At 38.8% G+C, this 16619-nt stretch overlaps 2 protein-coding genes across 4 annotated transcripts in view; one reads left to right on the plus strand and one right to left on the minus strand.

The window, feature by feature from the left end:
* KLHL41 (kelch like family member 41) lies at positions 1 to 8864 on the plus strand. Its single transcript, XM_051622692.1, has 6 exons — positions 1 to 1255; positions 3707 to 3864; positions 3954 to 4061; positions 4875 to 5060; positions 6856 to 7002; positions 7855 to 8864. The coding sequence occupies exons 1-6, from the start codon at positions 146 to 148 to the stop codon at positions 7964 to 7966; spliced, it is 1821 nt and encodes a 606-aa protein (XP_051478652.1). The 5' UTR covers positions 1 to 145; the 3' UTR covers positions 7967 to 8864.
* FASTKD1 (FAST kinase domains 1) overlaps positions 4056 to 16619 on the minus strand; it is a 26782-nt gene continuing 14218 nt past the window's right edge. Inside the window, exons 11-17 of one of the 3 annotated variants that reach the window (XM_051622691.1) lie at positions 16073 to 16201; positions 15183 to 15314; positions 13999 to 14112; positions 13595 to 13727; positions 12427 to 12541; positions 11385 to 11427; positions 4056 to 4180 (exon numbers count right to left, since the gene is read on the minus strand). In XM_051622691.1, coding sequence (XP_051478651.1) covers positions 4152 to 4180; positions 11385 to 11427; positions 12427 to 12541; positions 13595 to 13727; positions 13999 to 14112; positions 15183 to 15314; positions 16073 to 16201 — 695 coding nt within the window. In that variant the 3' untranslated portion in view covers positions 4056 to 4151. Of the gene's footprint in view, positions 4181 to 10833; positions 11428 to 12426; positions 12542 to 13594; positions 13728 to 13998; positions 14113 to 14768; positions 14911 to 15182; positions 15315 to 16072; positions 16202 to 16619 lie in introns of those variants that run through there. The other 2 variants (XM_051622690.1, XR_007889824.1) reach the window with 2 other exon arrangements.

Raw genomic sequence — 16619 nt, forward strand, 5'->3', positions numbered from 1 at the left:
ATGGACCTATATTTAGCTAGCAAGATTAAGTTGCAGAGGCCTCAGGCAGGGCAAAGCACATTGGTCTGCCTTTTTTACAGACAGACCTTTGAGCAGAGAACAACTAAAGCTTTCTGCTCCCTCCCCTTTCCCAAGTGTTTGCGAAATGGATTCCCAAAGGGAACTCACTGAAGAGCTCAGACTTTACCAATCCACTCTTCTTCAGGATGGCCTCAAGGAACTCCTCGAAGAGAAAAAGTTTATAGATTGCTCTCTAAAAGCTGGTGACAGAAGCCTGCCTTGCCACAGACTGATTCTGTCGGCATGTAGCCCTTATTTTCGTGAGTATTTCTTGTCTGAGCAAAATGAAGAGAAAAAGAAGGAGGTAGTTCTAGATAACGTTGACCCCAACATCCTGGATATGATTGTCAAATACCTTTATTCAGCAAGTATTGATCTTAATGATTCTAACGTGCAAGATATCTTTGCTTTGGCCAGTCGCTTTCAGATCCCTTCTGTGTTCACTGTGTGTGTCTCCTATCTTCAGAAGAGGCTTGCTGTTGGTAACTGCCTGGCCATCCTTCGGTTAGGTGTTCTGCTTGATTGCCCAAGACTTGCATTTTCTGCTCGTGATTTTGTCTCAGACCATTTTGTGCAGATCTGCAAAGAAGAGGACTTCATGCAGCTTGCCCCACATGAACTTATTTCAGTTATTTCACCTGACAGCTTAAACGTAGAGAAGGAAGAACTGGTATTTGAAGCAGTAATGAGATGGGTCCAAACAGACAAGGAGAACAGAGTAAAGAGCCTGGGGGAAATTTTTGACTGCATACGTTTTCGTCTTATGCCAGAAAAATATTTCAAAGAACATGTTGAGAAGGATGATATAATTAAAAGCAACTCAGACCTTCAGAAAAAAGTAAAGATTATTAAGGATGCTTTTGCTGGAAAACTGCCTGACACTAGCAAAAGTACAGAAAAGTCAACCAAAGGGGAGGTGAATGGCGATGTAGGAGATGAAGATTTGCTGCCTGGCTACCTAAATGACCTTCCCAGGCATGGCATGTTTGTCAAAGACTTAATTCTTCTGGTTAATGACACTGCTGCAGTAGCTTATGATCCTCTAGAAAACGAATGCTATCTAGCAGCACTGGCAGAACAGATTCCCAGAAATCATTCCAGTATAGTCACCACGCAAAATCAGGTCTACATTGTTGGAGGACTCTATGTAGAAGAGGAGAACAAGGATCAGCCTTTCCAGTCATACTTCTTCCAGGTATAAGCTTTACAATTGTTGGTGTAATAATAGGTTCTTCTAAGAGTTACTGAAAAGCATTTTGAGTCTATGCAAATGAGTTGTCTAGTCTCTCTGTACAGTCAGTGGAGAGAAGTATCCATAGAGAGCTATTCAGAGAAATAAATGAAACCAAGGGACCTGCATCTCTTTCAAGATCAAGCCCATGGTGAGATCTCAGAAAAGATTAAAATAGTTACTATATTATATTTATGTACTGGCTTTCATTGTTTAAAATGATTTTTTTGTGGTAGACATGCCTAAGTGTAAGCCTAATAATATTTTTGTAAAATATCTTTTGTGAATTTCTGTTAACTTCCATAAGTGTGAGTGCTTAGCTGCTTTAGAGCTAATGAGATTTCATTCTGTTTTTGCTTCTGAAACATTTTTATGACAGCAGTAACATATTTTAAATGCCACTTTTGTCACTTAAATTCCAGAAGTCCTTTTGCCACATCTACATTTGCAAGCCTAAGGGCATTCTAAAATATATAATTTGGAGGTGAAAGCTTGTTTTCTTGGCAAACTATCAATGTCAGAAAGCCAAATACTACACGTCTCAACTGAAAGAATTATTTTCTATCTTTGTAAATCTGTATAAATATAAGGCAAATTAATACAAACTTCCACAGCATATTTCAGAAAATGAGCAAAAAGGTAATTTGGCATGTTGTGTTTTTAACTAAGTGGCTACATGCTTTGGGGGGTATTTGAACTATTCCATGATGAATTATGCTGCTGGCCATGTCCTGTCCTGAGGCACATTATCCTAAAAAGAGCAAAAGTAGGTCCTGTTTCAATATGAAATAAGCACAGTGATAAGTAGTAATAGAATTTTAAAGCCTTCAGACACTAAAAAAATGCAAATATTAGGTGTTTATAGCACTATGGCTCACTGTGATTTCACACACAATGAAAAGGTTTGTTTCAGGTATTTGTTATACCTGTGAGAGCGTAGTCTTAATTTGCTAGAGAGAGATTAGCACTGTTTCATTTCCCTGTGGAGGTGTAAAACTAATCACTGAAGTGCAAAACTTGTTACATAAATACTCTTTGAATAGAAGAACTGCATTGATGTAAAAACATATATAATCCAAAACTGAATAGTTAAGTCTCAGGGCCTCTGAAAAACTAAACCTCAAGTTTGATATTAAAAATTGATGAAGTTTTCAGAATCCTGCTTTATATGCCTACATCCATTTCCTGAAATCCTTTTGTCTTTTTTTGTCATCTTTAAGTTTGCTTGCTAGTGCCTATAGTGAAAATACTTACCTGCATTACCCATGTGGGTGATGTTCCCTCTAGAATGATAATGTGGTGCCAAATCGATTTTCACTTGCTGACCTCCCTCTCTCCACCAGTGATGCACCTGTTACCATTTTACTGGGTAGCTAGCAATCCAGGAGAAAACAAAGCTGCTGCTGGCTTAAAAAGGCATGACTACTTTATGCCCTATCAACAACAGATAGGTCATCTTTTATGACTGATTCACTAAGCATGTTCTGATCCCTGATGGGTACATCTTCTCAGCATTACCCATGTCCATGTGTCAAATCTCACTGCTGTAATAAAAATTCCTGTTCAATAGGAGTGGTCTATCAAATCTGGGAGATGTGTCTTTTCCTGGAGACCTTGACTGTGAAACATACTTCTAGAAAAAGGATGTCACTGCACTGAACCCAGATTCTCAGATCAAAACAAAAATTAAGCAGTACAGTTCTAGGGAAACACTGTTTTGTTTTTTCTTCTGTCCTGCTGCTGCTTCTCTGTAGATGTTTTCAGTTTACTGGAAGTGAGCTGAGATAGCCATGGGAGTGCTTCAGTAGGGATGCCATCTATATTATTGCCTAGGGAACTGCACTGCCTGATTTTTCTGTTTGGAGTGAAGTCTTTATTCACTGTGCCTTCAGAGATCTCTTTTGAGTGTATTTGTGATGAAACACCACCCCTTTTGCTCTAGGGATCCAGAAGAAACATCTGTGCTATTTTCCAATTAATGTTTCCTGACCTTTTAAAGGAACTGTGAGGGTGTCTGGCAGCTCTGATTGTAGTGATGAGCACAACCAGCTAAATGTGTAGGAGTGGAATGGCAGTAGTGTCTGCTCCCTGCAGGCAGGAAGAAGAACAACTTGGTTTTTTCAACGTGATGGGGTATCCAGAGAGTGAGGAACGTTTAAACAAGGAAGAAGAGCTTAATAAAGAGGCAAAAACTGTGAGGATGAGCAGGTGCAAAGAGAGATGTGTGGCATTGACTGCTAGGCCTTGTCACCACAAAGCATGGGTGGCACTGAGGGAAGGGTAGGCTGCTCAGGCAAGCAAATATGCTGTACAGAGACACTGAGTGCGATTAGATTTATTTTGTGGAACAGTGTTCATTGTGTGGATGTTTGCTGTTTGCCTTTCCTAACACTTGCTGTTCTGATGCTGTTTCAGCTGGATAGCATCGCTGGTGAATGGGTTGCCCTTCCCCCACTGCCGTCAGCCAGGTGTCTCTTTGGGCTGGGAGAGTCGGACAACAAGATCTATGTAATTGCAGGCAAGGACCTTCGCACTGAGGAGTCTCTAGATTCAGTATTGTGCTATGATCCTGTGTATGTTTAAAATTCACTTATGCCCACTGAGGACATTTAAATAACCCACTGCTAGTTGAAAGAGCCTAATGGTGATATTCTTGTTCCAGAGCAATGAAATGGGGTGAGATCAAAAAACTACCCATCAAAGTATATGGCCATGCTACTGTCTCAAACAATGGATTGATATATTGCCTTGGTGGAAAAACTGATGATAAGTGAGTCTCTTAAGTCTTTTCATGACAATTTATAACATTATTTGGTTGGTCCTTTATAGATTGTATGTCCTCACATTCCGACATCAGGGTTTAATTTTTTTTGCATCTCTGGATTAAGGCTGCAAAGAAATTGGCATAGGAGAACATGTTATGGTTTATCTTTTTCATGATACAGTAAAATTGCACATACATTGTAATCCCAACTAGTTATTTTAATGACTTATTTCCAAGGCAAATAATTACTTACATTGTAGACGTGTAAGTAATAGATAGCTATGAGGACCCTCAGTGAAAGCAGTATTTCTTTGCAGATAGAAATACTGGAATTACTGTGTCAGTTTTTCATTTTCTGACTTGTGATGCCTGTTACACCTTAATGGGTATAACAGTGGGGAAATTCAAGTTTCCACTCACTGAGCACGTGGTGCTAGTTTTTCAGTTTGTAGAGGAGCTATCTGAGATACAAGCTCGTCAAATTAGCCAAAACAGCAGCATGATCCTTCTTTTATAACATTTGTCATACATTCCTTCACAAATCCATCTGAGTAGAATACTCTGGGCAAGGTTCTTGTCTTTCTCCTGTAAGGTACAGTGAAATAGCTGCCCTGTGTAAGCAGCATTTAACATTTAATTTAGTCCTATAGTTGTGATAAGTGATTTGCAGATATGTACAGATTCCCAGATCAGACACAGAAAGGATCTTGTAGAGAGGAAAGAGGTGTACATAAGCCCACACTCCACCTCAACTAGGTCTCACTTGAACAAGCCAAAAATTCATTAGAAATTATCATAGGCTTTCTTTTTCCTCCCCAGGAAATGCACTAATAGATTATTTGTATACAATCCCAAGAAGGGAGACTGGAGAGACTTGGCTCCAATGAAAGTGGCTCGCTCGATGTTTGGAACAGCTGTCCATAAGGGCAAGATTTTCATTGCAGGTGGAGTCACTGAAGAAGGCCTTACTGCATCTGTTGAAGCTTTTGATCTGACCACCAATAAGTGAGTGTAATATTCAAGCTGTTTTTAAGCAAGTGTTTTATCATCTAGGCTTTAGGAGCTCTAAGAGTCAGAGGTGTTCAGGTGCCTGTACACCCACTGAGACACTTGGTCTACATTATCATTAGCAACAACAGCAGCAGCCTAAAGAGCCCATATCTCTGGCTATTTTTCCTGCCCCCTCCACCCCCCACTTTTCTATGCTAGCACAGCTGCATTGCAAACATAATCAAAGACCTCATGTAGCAAAAATAACTCCCCTCTGTAATATTATTATTTTTTAAGTCTGATTACTTTCCTGATTCAGTTGACCATACAGTCACATAAACAGGTGCGCGGGCCTAACAGGTGAGAATTGGAACAGGCAACGGCCACGCAGTCTGGCTGAAGCAGCTCTGGTACTGAACATTAAACCCCAGCAAGAGAAATCAGGTGCCTGAACAGGACTAGCTGAATGTCCTTTGAGTGCTTGGCCTTGTCATGTTTGCTGTTTACTTACTTTGTCAGGACAAATACCATTTACCACTAGTTAATGACAGGCAGGTAATTCTTACTATGAAAACTCAAGGAAGATTTTCAATTTCAAGTGCATACTCTGAAATACTATAAAGAAAAAGTAATGTCAAAAGAGACTAAGTCAACCTGGAATGAGCTTACTTATTTGGTCCAAATACTTTCCAGTGTTCTTCCTCACAGCCAGGATCTTTTTCAATGAGTATCCCCCAAATGTTTATGATTTTTCAGTTTATACCATCTGTATCAGTGTCTTTCTACTTCTTATTTTCCTTTTTGTCAATTTTGTTACTTTTCCTTCCTCTTATATTCTTTACAAACTTTCATCTAAAATAATACCAGTAAAGCGTTATTATGATAGCTCAAACTTGTAAGTGGTTCTGGATGCACCTTTCTTTTATTAGTAAGCACTTCTATTGAATATAAATGCGTTTGGCTGTGCTGTCTTTACTGATGGGTGGCATCGCAGCCATCAACCTATGACAAAAGCTTTAACTTAAATGTATGCTATCCCAAAGAGACTTCCTGGTAAAATATAACAATAGCAAACGTGAATTTTGCAGGAAGTAATTCTGTGAGAGAACTTCAGACTTTGCAGCTTCTAAAGAAAGCCAAGGAAAATAAAGATAATTTTGTTAACAGGATGTTTGGTACATCCTTCTCTTCCGTTGCTCAGAAACACATCCAGCTTGTGGTCTGAAAAAGCTACAGCTTCTTATGTTGGTTTGCTCTGTCTGTTTTGTTACAGTCAAGTCACACAAGTGAAAGAGACAAATTAGCCTATTAGTGTTGATGTTGACATTATCCAGAAGTGGGATGTCTGTATGTTTTACATGTTCATAGGTGTGAATTGGCAGAAAATTTGAAATTATGCTACTGATGTCCAGTGACTTTTTTTTTTTTTTAAATTCACATTACTCTCTCAGTGCTACTTGAAATGATTGTTTTAGAAATTATAGGGACAAAATGAGAGTCACTGGGGAACAACACATCTGTCCAAGGCTTATTACTGATGATGGGACCAGGCAACCTGTAAAAGGTGGTCTCTGGAACAACATGTCATCACAGTGTCATGCTGTCACTTAAGACTTGCAGGATGTCCCTGTAGGGATGGAGACACTGAAACTCACTGCTGATAGAATCTCAGAATTTTTTTCCTTTTATTAAACCATTCACTCAAGCAGTCCTTGGTGCCTGAATTTATGCCACCCAGAGGTGTATTTTAGTACATTTAGTTTAGAATATTTCTAATGTGTTTAACTTAGGTTTTTGTTTTCATCTTTAGGTGGGAGGTTATGCCTGAATTTCCTCAAGAGAGAAGTTCCATCAGTTTAGTCACCTTAAGTGGAGCTTTGTATGCTATTGGAGGCTTTGCAATGATTCAGCTTGAGTCTAAAGAGTTTGCACCCAGTGAAGTCACTGACATATGGAAGTAAGTTAAATTTTAATCACACTTTCCTGGTGGAAAGCTGTATCTAAAGTTGGGGTTTGTAGACACTGGAGGGTAAAACTAGTTTTCTGTTTTAACATTGGAAATGAACCATAGCACAGGTTGTAAGGCATTTGGTGACAGATTGAAATGTATGTCAAAGTACCAAAAAACCATCAGATTTGGTCTAACGACTACTTCCACTTACTAATAATTTGAACAGTCTGAATCATGATCTTCAGATTCTTTTACTCTTTAAAAGAGTAAGTTGCCATATCTCTTGGCAGGTTTAGCCTTTTAAGCATACCCTAAAAGGTTCTCTGTTTCATGACATTCTTATACAGAAAAGCCTGTATAGACAGAGGTTTTTATGTACTCTTTGATGTTTTAGTAGTCAAGTAATTGTTTTGAGAATCAGAAATCCCCATCTCCTAGATTTTTTAAAAATCTAAATCCTGGTAGCAGTGATGAAACATCACATCTAGGCTGTGACCTTAATTGCTAAGGTAAATTCCAAAGTTCTAACTGGCAGAAGGATAGGAAGGAATCCCAGAAAAAACACCTTTATATGTAGGAATCTGAAGGAATTCAGAACATACGCTTAAGGAGGAAGCTTTTATAGGAGTTATTAAAGTGTGATGCAGACCAGCAACAAGCTTTAGAACTATGAAAAGGACAACTCACATGCAAGAACACTTCCAGTTCTGTTCTGGAGGACAAAAGCCGCCTTTTCTGGCACATGGCTCCTACCAGCCTTTGCAACATGTGGACTCTTCTCCTTGTCATGTGTGTGTGATGAAGCATCAAACTCAGATCTTCAGAAGAAATGTTCTGACCTTATTTTGTTAAATACAGGTATGATGATGAAAAGAAAGAATGGATTGGCATACTGAAAGAGATCCGATACGCTGCTGGAGCCTCCTGCCTGGCTACACGCTTAAACCTCTTCAAGTTATCAAAACTGTAAACAAAATGCTGGAAAATGTGGTATGGTGAGGGAGGTTAAACAGGCTCTTCTCTTTTTGTTGCATGAAAACGTCCCCAAATTGTACAGAAGTTTTGTAGCAGCATACTAGTTCTTCTGTTAACTGTTCAACAGTTCATAGGTCTGTCCAAGTCTTAAGATATTTACTTGTTAATCAACAATAACTGAATTTCTGCCAACATTTAAAATCCTGAAGAATTCTAATTAATGTGGATTAGAATAAATTAAGAGAACTCCATTTTTCCCTCTGTAAAATTGCTAAGAAAACTAGGTAAGACTTCCTTACACTCAGACAATCCAATATATTGGTGTTTTATTCTCAAAACAATGCCCATTAATTAATTGTCAAGTTAAATACCACTAGTAGGTAGCTAATTTTATTCTAACTGGCTGTTTGTGCAGCCGGATTGCCCTCTTCAGCAATGTATGTAAATCCTGCATTCTTCAACCATCTCTTGAAAATGTTTTCATAGAGCCTTCCAAAAGTAATTTAGCCTGAAATTGAAGTTCATATCAAAACAAAAGTGGCCTAAGAAATGCCAACCTCAGCCAAAGCTGTACTAGTAGCCAGACAGGAGGAAAGAGAGAGAAGTTCACAAAGTTAACAGCTCTACTGTTTCACCTACTATGTTTAGGCTTCTGGTAACAATGATTCTCCATTTTTTTATGCTTTTATATTTATTTCCAAAGCAAGTATTTTATGGAAGTTTTTCTCAGATCTAAGGCCATTAACAAGCATCAAGCATTCATGGAAAAGTCCTAGAAGAACTGATCATCAGCAAGTACCTATGGCAGAGTGGACATTTCCATCTAATAAAGAGCTGATGCATTTTGATGTTGGAAGTTTTAACAATTAAACTTTGTTTTAAAAACTGTGGAAGTATGACTTGATGGTGTCTCTTTTATTGTTCAGTTCATCACCAGTATCATATTGACAGGACAAAGATTTTTGAGTACAGCCTTTGCCCAAAACATAGCACTCAGGTTTCTTGAAGTAGAGCATGCCCACCATTTTTATAGAGTATCTCTCCAAAGAATTTCTCCATTGAATAAAGACAATGTCATAAATCGAAAGTATGTCATGAATCTAAATCTAATGACAGCTAATGTAGCAGAAAAACTGGAAAAGAAGTCTAACACACCTGACTGAATAGCAACTGACACCTTGCATTGCCTTCCTAGGAGACAGAAGTGAACATACGTCAAAGGCACAGCCCTCATAGATCATTTATGTTACTGTACCCTGGTTCTTCATCTGCAGAACACCTTTTCTGTTTTCCCCTTTAGTGCCCAAATCTTCAGCTGTTTTTAGCGTCTTTTCATTAGCTCCAGTTAAATCACTGGTTTATACCAGCCTATCTGCTCTGACACTTACTGAGTTAATTTAGAAAGATTACTGCAAAGGATCAAAAGCAGCATGTTTTCCAGCAATACTTGTCTATTTTGCTTTTCTAAGATGCCCTTTCTGAATCCAGTCATAACAAGTTTTAATCTTTTTCCTATTTTGAAGCTGCATAACTTTATCCATAGACATCTTGAAGATACCCACCTTGACACAGTGTGACTGCTGGATAAGTGAAAAGCTGGGTTTACACTCAGTGGGACACTTGGTGGGACACTTGAAGGCCATCTGTACGAAGCAGGGTCATGCAAGAGCCTTCTAACTTGCAGCCCACTTTCTGAGATCCTAACCTATATTCATTACTGTCTCCCTTTTAAACAAAAGGTAATGTGCATATAGTCTTTCTGTGTACTGCACCTTCAATGACATTTTCTCAAAGCACTTGTCTTTTATGTCTTGGAGCCCATATCCATTTGGAGTCATAATCAGACAAATATGTACTAGTTTTTTCAGTCAACCCATAAATGTGGGGTTCCTTCAGGAGGAAAGCACCTTGCAGGTTAGATAAGTTGGTTTTTTTTCCTGGCTTTTAATTAGTGTCCTGATTTGTGTTTGGTCAAACTATTTTCTTCTATACCAAGTAGTAAAAAAAGAAGTGACAGTCAGGTGCATAATGGTCAGTTCAGAAATGTAGTTGCTTACCTCTGCCAGGTTTCAAAGAAAATAGTAAGGATTCTACTGAAAAGGCAAGAAAACATATATACGTGTTGTGTGTGTGAAGGAGATGGCACAGTCATGAGGTAATGGCAGCTGTAGTAACAAAATGGCTGCCTCTGAAAATGGGTTGATTAGCAGAAGTATGACTGCTTTACAGCTACTGCTCTACAATTAACATTCTCCTGGCTATTCCACATTTTCCTTCTACATCCCAGAATCTTATGCCTCCTGACTCAAATCCTGGCTGAGCACAATCACAGGAAGCCTTGTAACTGGCAAGTGGTTTTGAAAGGTCATAAATAAACCAGCAATGTTTTTTACCACCAGTAACCAAGGTAACGGTCACTCTGTGAAAACTTTTCTTGGTCTTGGTTTCAATTTTCAGCCTAATTTTGCTCTTTTGTACGTTGTCTTATTTACAGAATAGGCAGGTTAGATGGTTTGTCTAATGTTATTTTCTTTCTATTAGCAAGGGCTGGGTCAATGCATAATGCCGTTGGAAAAAAATTCATTAATTACCCAGCATTATTTTCTCCATATCTCAGATAAATCTCTCAGGTATCCCTTGCAAGTTGCATTTAACTGGAGTACAGGTGTTCCAAGGGTCTGAGTGGTTGCCAGACCTCTAGAACTAGTCTGTCTTTTCAGTATGTACAGGCTCAAGCCATACTTCTGCACAGACATCACGGGACAGGAGAAGCAGCTGGTGGTCCCTCACTCCTCCCCCAGTACAGTCACCCTGAGTACCTCTGTTCTGGAAGACGGAAACAGAACAGCTGCAGCAGCATCCTAATCTTAGCAAATCTGCATTTCAGTTTCTTGGTTTCATAGTACAGATACAGTCTGATCCCTATTGCTCATTCTGTCACATGCTGGAAGACAGACATAGTTTCCAGTAGATCTGCTGCCTCTTCTCTCACAGTCAAGAATATTTCCAACTTTTCCTTTGGTCAGCTTTATTATCTGGCTAAGGCTCTGTGCTTTACTTAGGAAATAATAATGTAATTTTATGGCAAAACTGTCACAGACTCATGTACTTAAAGAACAGCTTCCAGATAATTTAAGCATCCTTAAGATTTTAAGCATCCTTATCACATCTTCATGGCCCGTTGTGACCTGCCTCTTGCAATCCCAAACTAACAGGTTTAAATCTCTTGACACCTGCCCCATGGAAAGCCTTCATCCAGCTGACTCACCGATAAAGACATTTTTGCAAGTAAGTACTCCAGGATTAGGAGTTTAGTGGTACATGATATATTCATATAAAAAAATACTTTTCACTACATGTCTGACGTCAGTGTATTCCACATAGATGCTTTCTTAGATATTCTAGCTGTTCACCTTTTGTTGACAGAACCATAGAATTCCATTCAAAGTGAGGAATCTGTAGAACAGAATCATACAAAATGACTGTTAACATTGGCTGGTATAACCCACGTAGCACCTTACAGCAAAGAAAAGGCTCTTTAATATCTGTTGTTATCCACTTGAAGATATTTTATCACCTGTGTCCTTCTAAAAGCTAGGCTTATTCTAATACTGAAAAGAGTAATTTCTTTATGTAAGATTCTTCATGTAAATACAGTCAGTTTGCTTCCAAAAAGCAGCACATTTTCAGAGATGTAAAGCAGATGCCCACGCAATACAGGCTATGACAACTCCATTTCACTATCTCCCACCTTTTGAAACCCAAAATGAGAGAAAAATCCCAGATAACCAGAGTTATTAATGTTAATGTATCAAACTGGAATGGAATATCAGTAGAGTAGCTTTTACCATCAGGGCAATACAAGAAAGGATGTTCAACCTGTTGAAGAAAAAAAAAAACCCACAAACCTTAAGCTTAAAGAGGGATCCTAGCTAAAATTAGAGTAGGTAATTATATATATAGAAGACTCTGCAAAAATGAGCCTCCGTTTTCCCAATGTTTCCATGCTGGTGTCTGTGAATTAACTCTGGCCACTCGTCTTCCCTGTCACAGCACCATCACTGCTGCAGACATCCATAAGCCATGTTGCAGCAGCCATAACTGTCTATCACTCAAGGAGGGTATGTTCAATCTTTTTCCAGAGCACAAATCTTTGGTGAACTGAGCTCAAACTCTTGTTTCACTTCTCCTTTACTCAGGCTATGTCAAGACTGCTAGTTTGCCTGCAGTAAGGTAAGACTGAGACCTTTTGACTTCAGTTTTGCTGCAGCCACTTTCAGAGAAGGTGCAAGTTCTATGAAGAACTTGACGACAGCCTGGAATTTCCTTCCTAAATACAAAAACTGCTCTCATCCAGAAGGTGCTTTTAACTATTAGCTATCTTTCAATCTGTTGGAAGGAAAATGTATCACTCTGCACAGAGTGAAAGGACACAGAACATTGCTGACTGCTCACCTGAACTACCCGGTACCCCAGCATTTCCAGGTGTCGTTTTTTCATTGCAGGTTCTCCTTTCAGGTGACGTGAATTTTTGCTAAAAGCTTTTGAATCCAGAAATTCCAAAGCAATTCTGCAAAAAACAAAAATGTGCATTTACTTTCAGGTTCTACCCGAATAACAGTAAGTGGTATTTCTAGTTCAGTATTGATAACTGCTGCAAGACTATTGCTAGATAAATATGACAATTCGTAGAAAAAGAAAATGAAACAACTCCCTGAAACTAGGCAAAATATCTTCCTTGTATTTATCTGGAGATACGTGAACATCACTTGATTTAGAAAAAGCATTTCTGCTATGCATCTATTTTTGTACAAATGGTGAAAATGGCTAACTAGCATTTTCAAGGCTTACATTTTAAGAGGTGGGAGGAAAACAGTATTCCAGTCTTGTAAAACACATTTCAAGAATGCCCTGTCTGCCCTAGTGAACTGGGTCTCATTGGGATAGGGTTACTTTTCTTCACAGCAGTCTGTATGGTGCTGCGTTTTGGTTCTGTGACCAAAAACGTGTTGATGACACACAAGTATTTTGCCTGTTGCTGAAGAGTGCTTGCACAACATCAAGGCCTTCTTTGTTTCTTACTCTGCACCCAGTGTATAGGCTGCCATTAGCAAGAGGTTGGGAAGGTGACACAGCTGGCACTGGCCCAAGCAGTATTCCATGCCATAAGCTCAGCAATAAAACGGGGAAGTTTTTCCAAACTAGTCGTTGCTAGTAGTGAGTGACTGCATTTGCATGAATTGTTTTCCCTTTTTTTGTTGTTGGTTTTGTTGGTTGTTTGTTGTTGGGTTTTTTTGTTCTTCTGCCTTCTCTTCACTTATTAAACTGTATTAATTGCAACCCAGGAGGTTTTTTTACTCACTTTTGCCCTGTAGATTCTCTCCCCTGTCAAGCTGCAGAAGAGTGAGCGAATGACTAGGTGGGAACTTAGTTGCTGGCTGGCGTCAGCCCACCACACCTAGAAAGGCTAAACCTTGTAAGGCTTTGGAAAAAGGAACAGAAAAAATAGATAGCCTATGGTTTGCAACAACCATTTAGGACATAAACATCAAAAACCTTGGCTAAACTTCATCTAAGCTTGGAAGCTTCAAAGAGCTAATGTGCAAGAATTTAATGGACTAACCTCTGAGCTCCAGGAGGCAGAGTCTTTCTCCCTGCATCGTTCATGCCATGTCGCAAGTGTATTCCCTCCAAACGTATATTCTGAGCCATATAGGGAAGAGGCTTTTTATTTTCATCCAGAATACACTCAAAATCTGTGAGAAAATACAACAAACCTGTTTACTGACACAAAAAAGGGTGAAATAATTTGATCTGTACAGTGTTTACTTCTGGAAAAAGTGATAACCGTAATATGATATATCCAACATTATTTATATTACACAGAACATTTTAGAAACTGTATTTTATAAAGCATTTTCTTCTTTGCAGTATCTTATGGCCACACATCATGGGGCTTCCTCATTTTGGTGATAATAGTGGTATTGCAGATCTCCATTAGAGATCCTTAGAGGATGAACTTCTCACCTATTTTATAGTAGTATGGTGTGAGAACAGATATTCTTGCATAATTGCTCCCTCCTAAGATCTCTGTCAGCACTCTGTGAACATGCTGTCGCAGTGGATTAATTCGGCTACTGCCTATGAAGACAAAACAAAGAATTCATACATAAAAACATCCACAGCCAATGTTTTTAAAATGGTACCTCATGACACTGCATTTTGACAGCCAATCTACTGAATTAATGCTTTCCAACAGATCCCTGGTGTTATTTCATTATAATTCAGAGACAATTTGATCATCTTTTGGGTGGAAATTGGCAGGTGCCAATTAAGCACAAGTTTCAAACACAGACTTTCCATCCCAGGGTTTTTCCCACTGATATACTACTAACACTTTAGTTTCAGGTTTTACCTGTTGGATTTTGTTTGCTTTTAATTGTACTTAAGACAGTTAAATAAGTATTTACTTATTTTGCATCTATGACAGGCACACCCCACTATCTATCACTTCTCTGTTGCAGATTGTTTAATACCTTGCTCCTTGGAACATCTTCAGTCTCAGAGATAAAGCAGCCGAGTTCAGTGGCAAAGCAGATCTCCCCCATGAGAATCAGTGGAGGAGATACTGAGTTTGCATCAGCTGGATTTTCTAAAAACTGATCACTATAGAGAAAGATCTCAGCTGCTACACTTGACTGATAGCCTACTTCTCCACCCCTCATCCTTGCTGAACCTTGATTCTTCTGAGGAAGATGACAGAAGCGAGTTCAAAAGGAAGCAGATAAAACACTCACCTTGGAAAATTTTAAGTCAAAAGTTCAGTCTTGTGACTCACAGATCAAAGTGACTCATCTCCTCCAGTAGATAATCCCAATGATCATCTTCCTAATGATCATCTTCCCACCTTTCCATCCTCCATGCCATGTACAGCTGCTCCTGGGTATTTAAATTTTGTTTCTTATTTAGAAATATCCCTCTCTGTCACACTAATTCTCCCAGGGAGAACTGCTTGCTATCTGTCTACTACTACTACTACTAAGCAGCTGCATTTTCAAGAACACATCCTCAGCAGAGAGTGGGGTGCACCCTTCTGTGCTTCTGTTGTGTGCTACTGTCAACTTGACAGTTTAGAAGCAGCATCTAGCAGGCGGTTAAAAACAGACTATTACTAGTAACCAGGGCAGCTTTTCCTCTCCTGTATTACTTACTGTAATGGAAGACGTGCTGGCAGTAGCACTCATGAAACCAAGGGATGTGAAACTCCGGGCATTCCAGACAGACTGCTCTGTTCAACTTCATGAGGCGGGAGCGGACCCTCTGCTTTAGAGCGTCAGGCAGGACTGAGTTCAACAAAATAAAAAAGTGGAAACTGAAATGTGAAAAATCCAACTCACTGAACTAAATTACTACCTCTGAATTCTTTACTAGAGATGCAAATATCTATATATTACAGCATTAAAAAATTTAATGCTGCAGAATCTTGGAAAGTTTCTTCAAAATAATTGAGGAAAATATGAAAAATAACAGTTTTGCTTAAGAACAACACCAAGACAGAAGAAAGCAACAATTTGAATGCTCTTCTATAATTCATCTTTTGATCAAGTGGTTGAAGGCAAAATGACAACAGTACATTGATAGCAAACAATGTACAGGTAGAGAGGAAGGAAAAACTCAAACACTCAAGTCTCCTATTTAGAAGGAGGAGACTCGTGGGACTTACTTCTTTCAGACATGAATCCCACATAATTTCTTGAGCTTTGTGACTACTTCTAGTAATAAATACCACACTCAAGTAATATTATTTCTAACAAAATTGAAGAATTATTAAATACTGAGTGCAATAAGCTAACCACAATTAAAAAAAAAAATCAGCTTCTTTCATCTGCAGTGTTAAGTCTGTACTTTTGAAACAACGCACAAATTTTTGTTCATTACTTCCCTTTTAACACTCAAATAATGACTAGATTATATAGAGGGGCCTCTCCAGAAAAATAAATTGTTTAAAGAGTAATTCTACTTCTCAAGTCATATACAGGCCCACAATTCCATTTTATGCCAAATGCTAAGTAATCTAATTCCCACAGAGCTAGATACTTACCTTCAAGTTGAGCATTCAATTCACTTAGGAAAGACACATTAAATATCCTGTTTATCAGAAGTGGAGGAAAATACCCAGCCACTGCCAAAACATGACCAAGCAGCACCAACTGATGAGCTTCAAAACAACCTTTAAAAACCAAACAGAAATTCCTATTAACACATGACATAAAATTGAAAGGACTTGCAATGCCCTCCCAAGTCATCCAAGTTTCTCTCCTGATGTTCTGAATGAAGATGCAGACAGGTGAAGGACTACTTCTGCTAACTGCAGCAAAGTGAGGGTGAACTCTTGCCAGATCTGTGCAGAAGGAAACTAGTTAGTCTTAGAAAAAGGGAACTCCACAATATTTCAGTAGCCAGCAAATTTTCACAGTTCTGTGAGCCTGTATCAAAAAAGCCCCAGGTAGTTAATCAGAACATTCACTTGCTTTTTACTACACTCAAGATACCTTCCTAGTACTTTATCAACAGTAATTTTGCAACGGTGAAATGAAGCTAGAAAACCCAACAGAATCATACATGGAATCTTTGTTGTGATTTAACCC

Source organism: Apus apus, chromosome 6 (genome assembly GCF_020740795.1).
Source record: "Apus apus isolate bApuApu2 chromosome 6, bApuApu2.pri.cur, whole genome shotgun sequence".
In the NCBI taxonomy this organism is placed as follows: Eukaryota; Metazoa; Chordata; class Aves; order Apodiformes; family Apodidae; genus Apus; species Apus apus.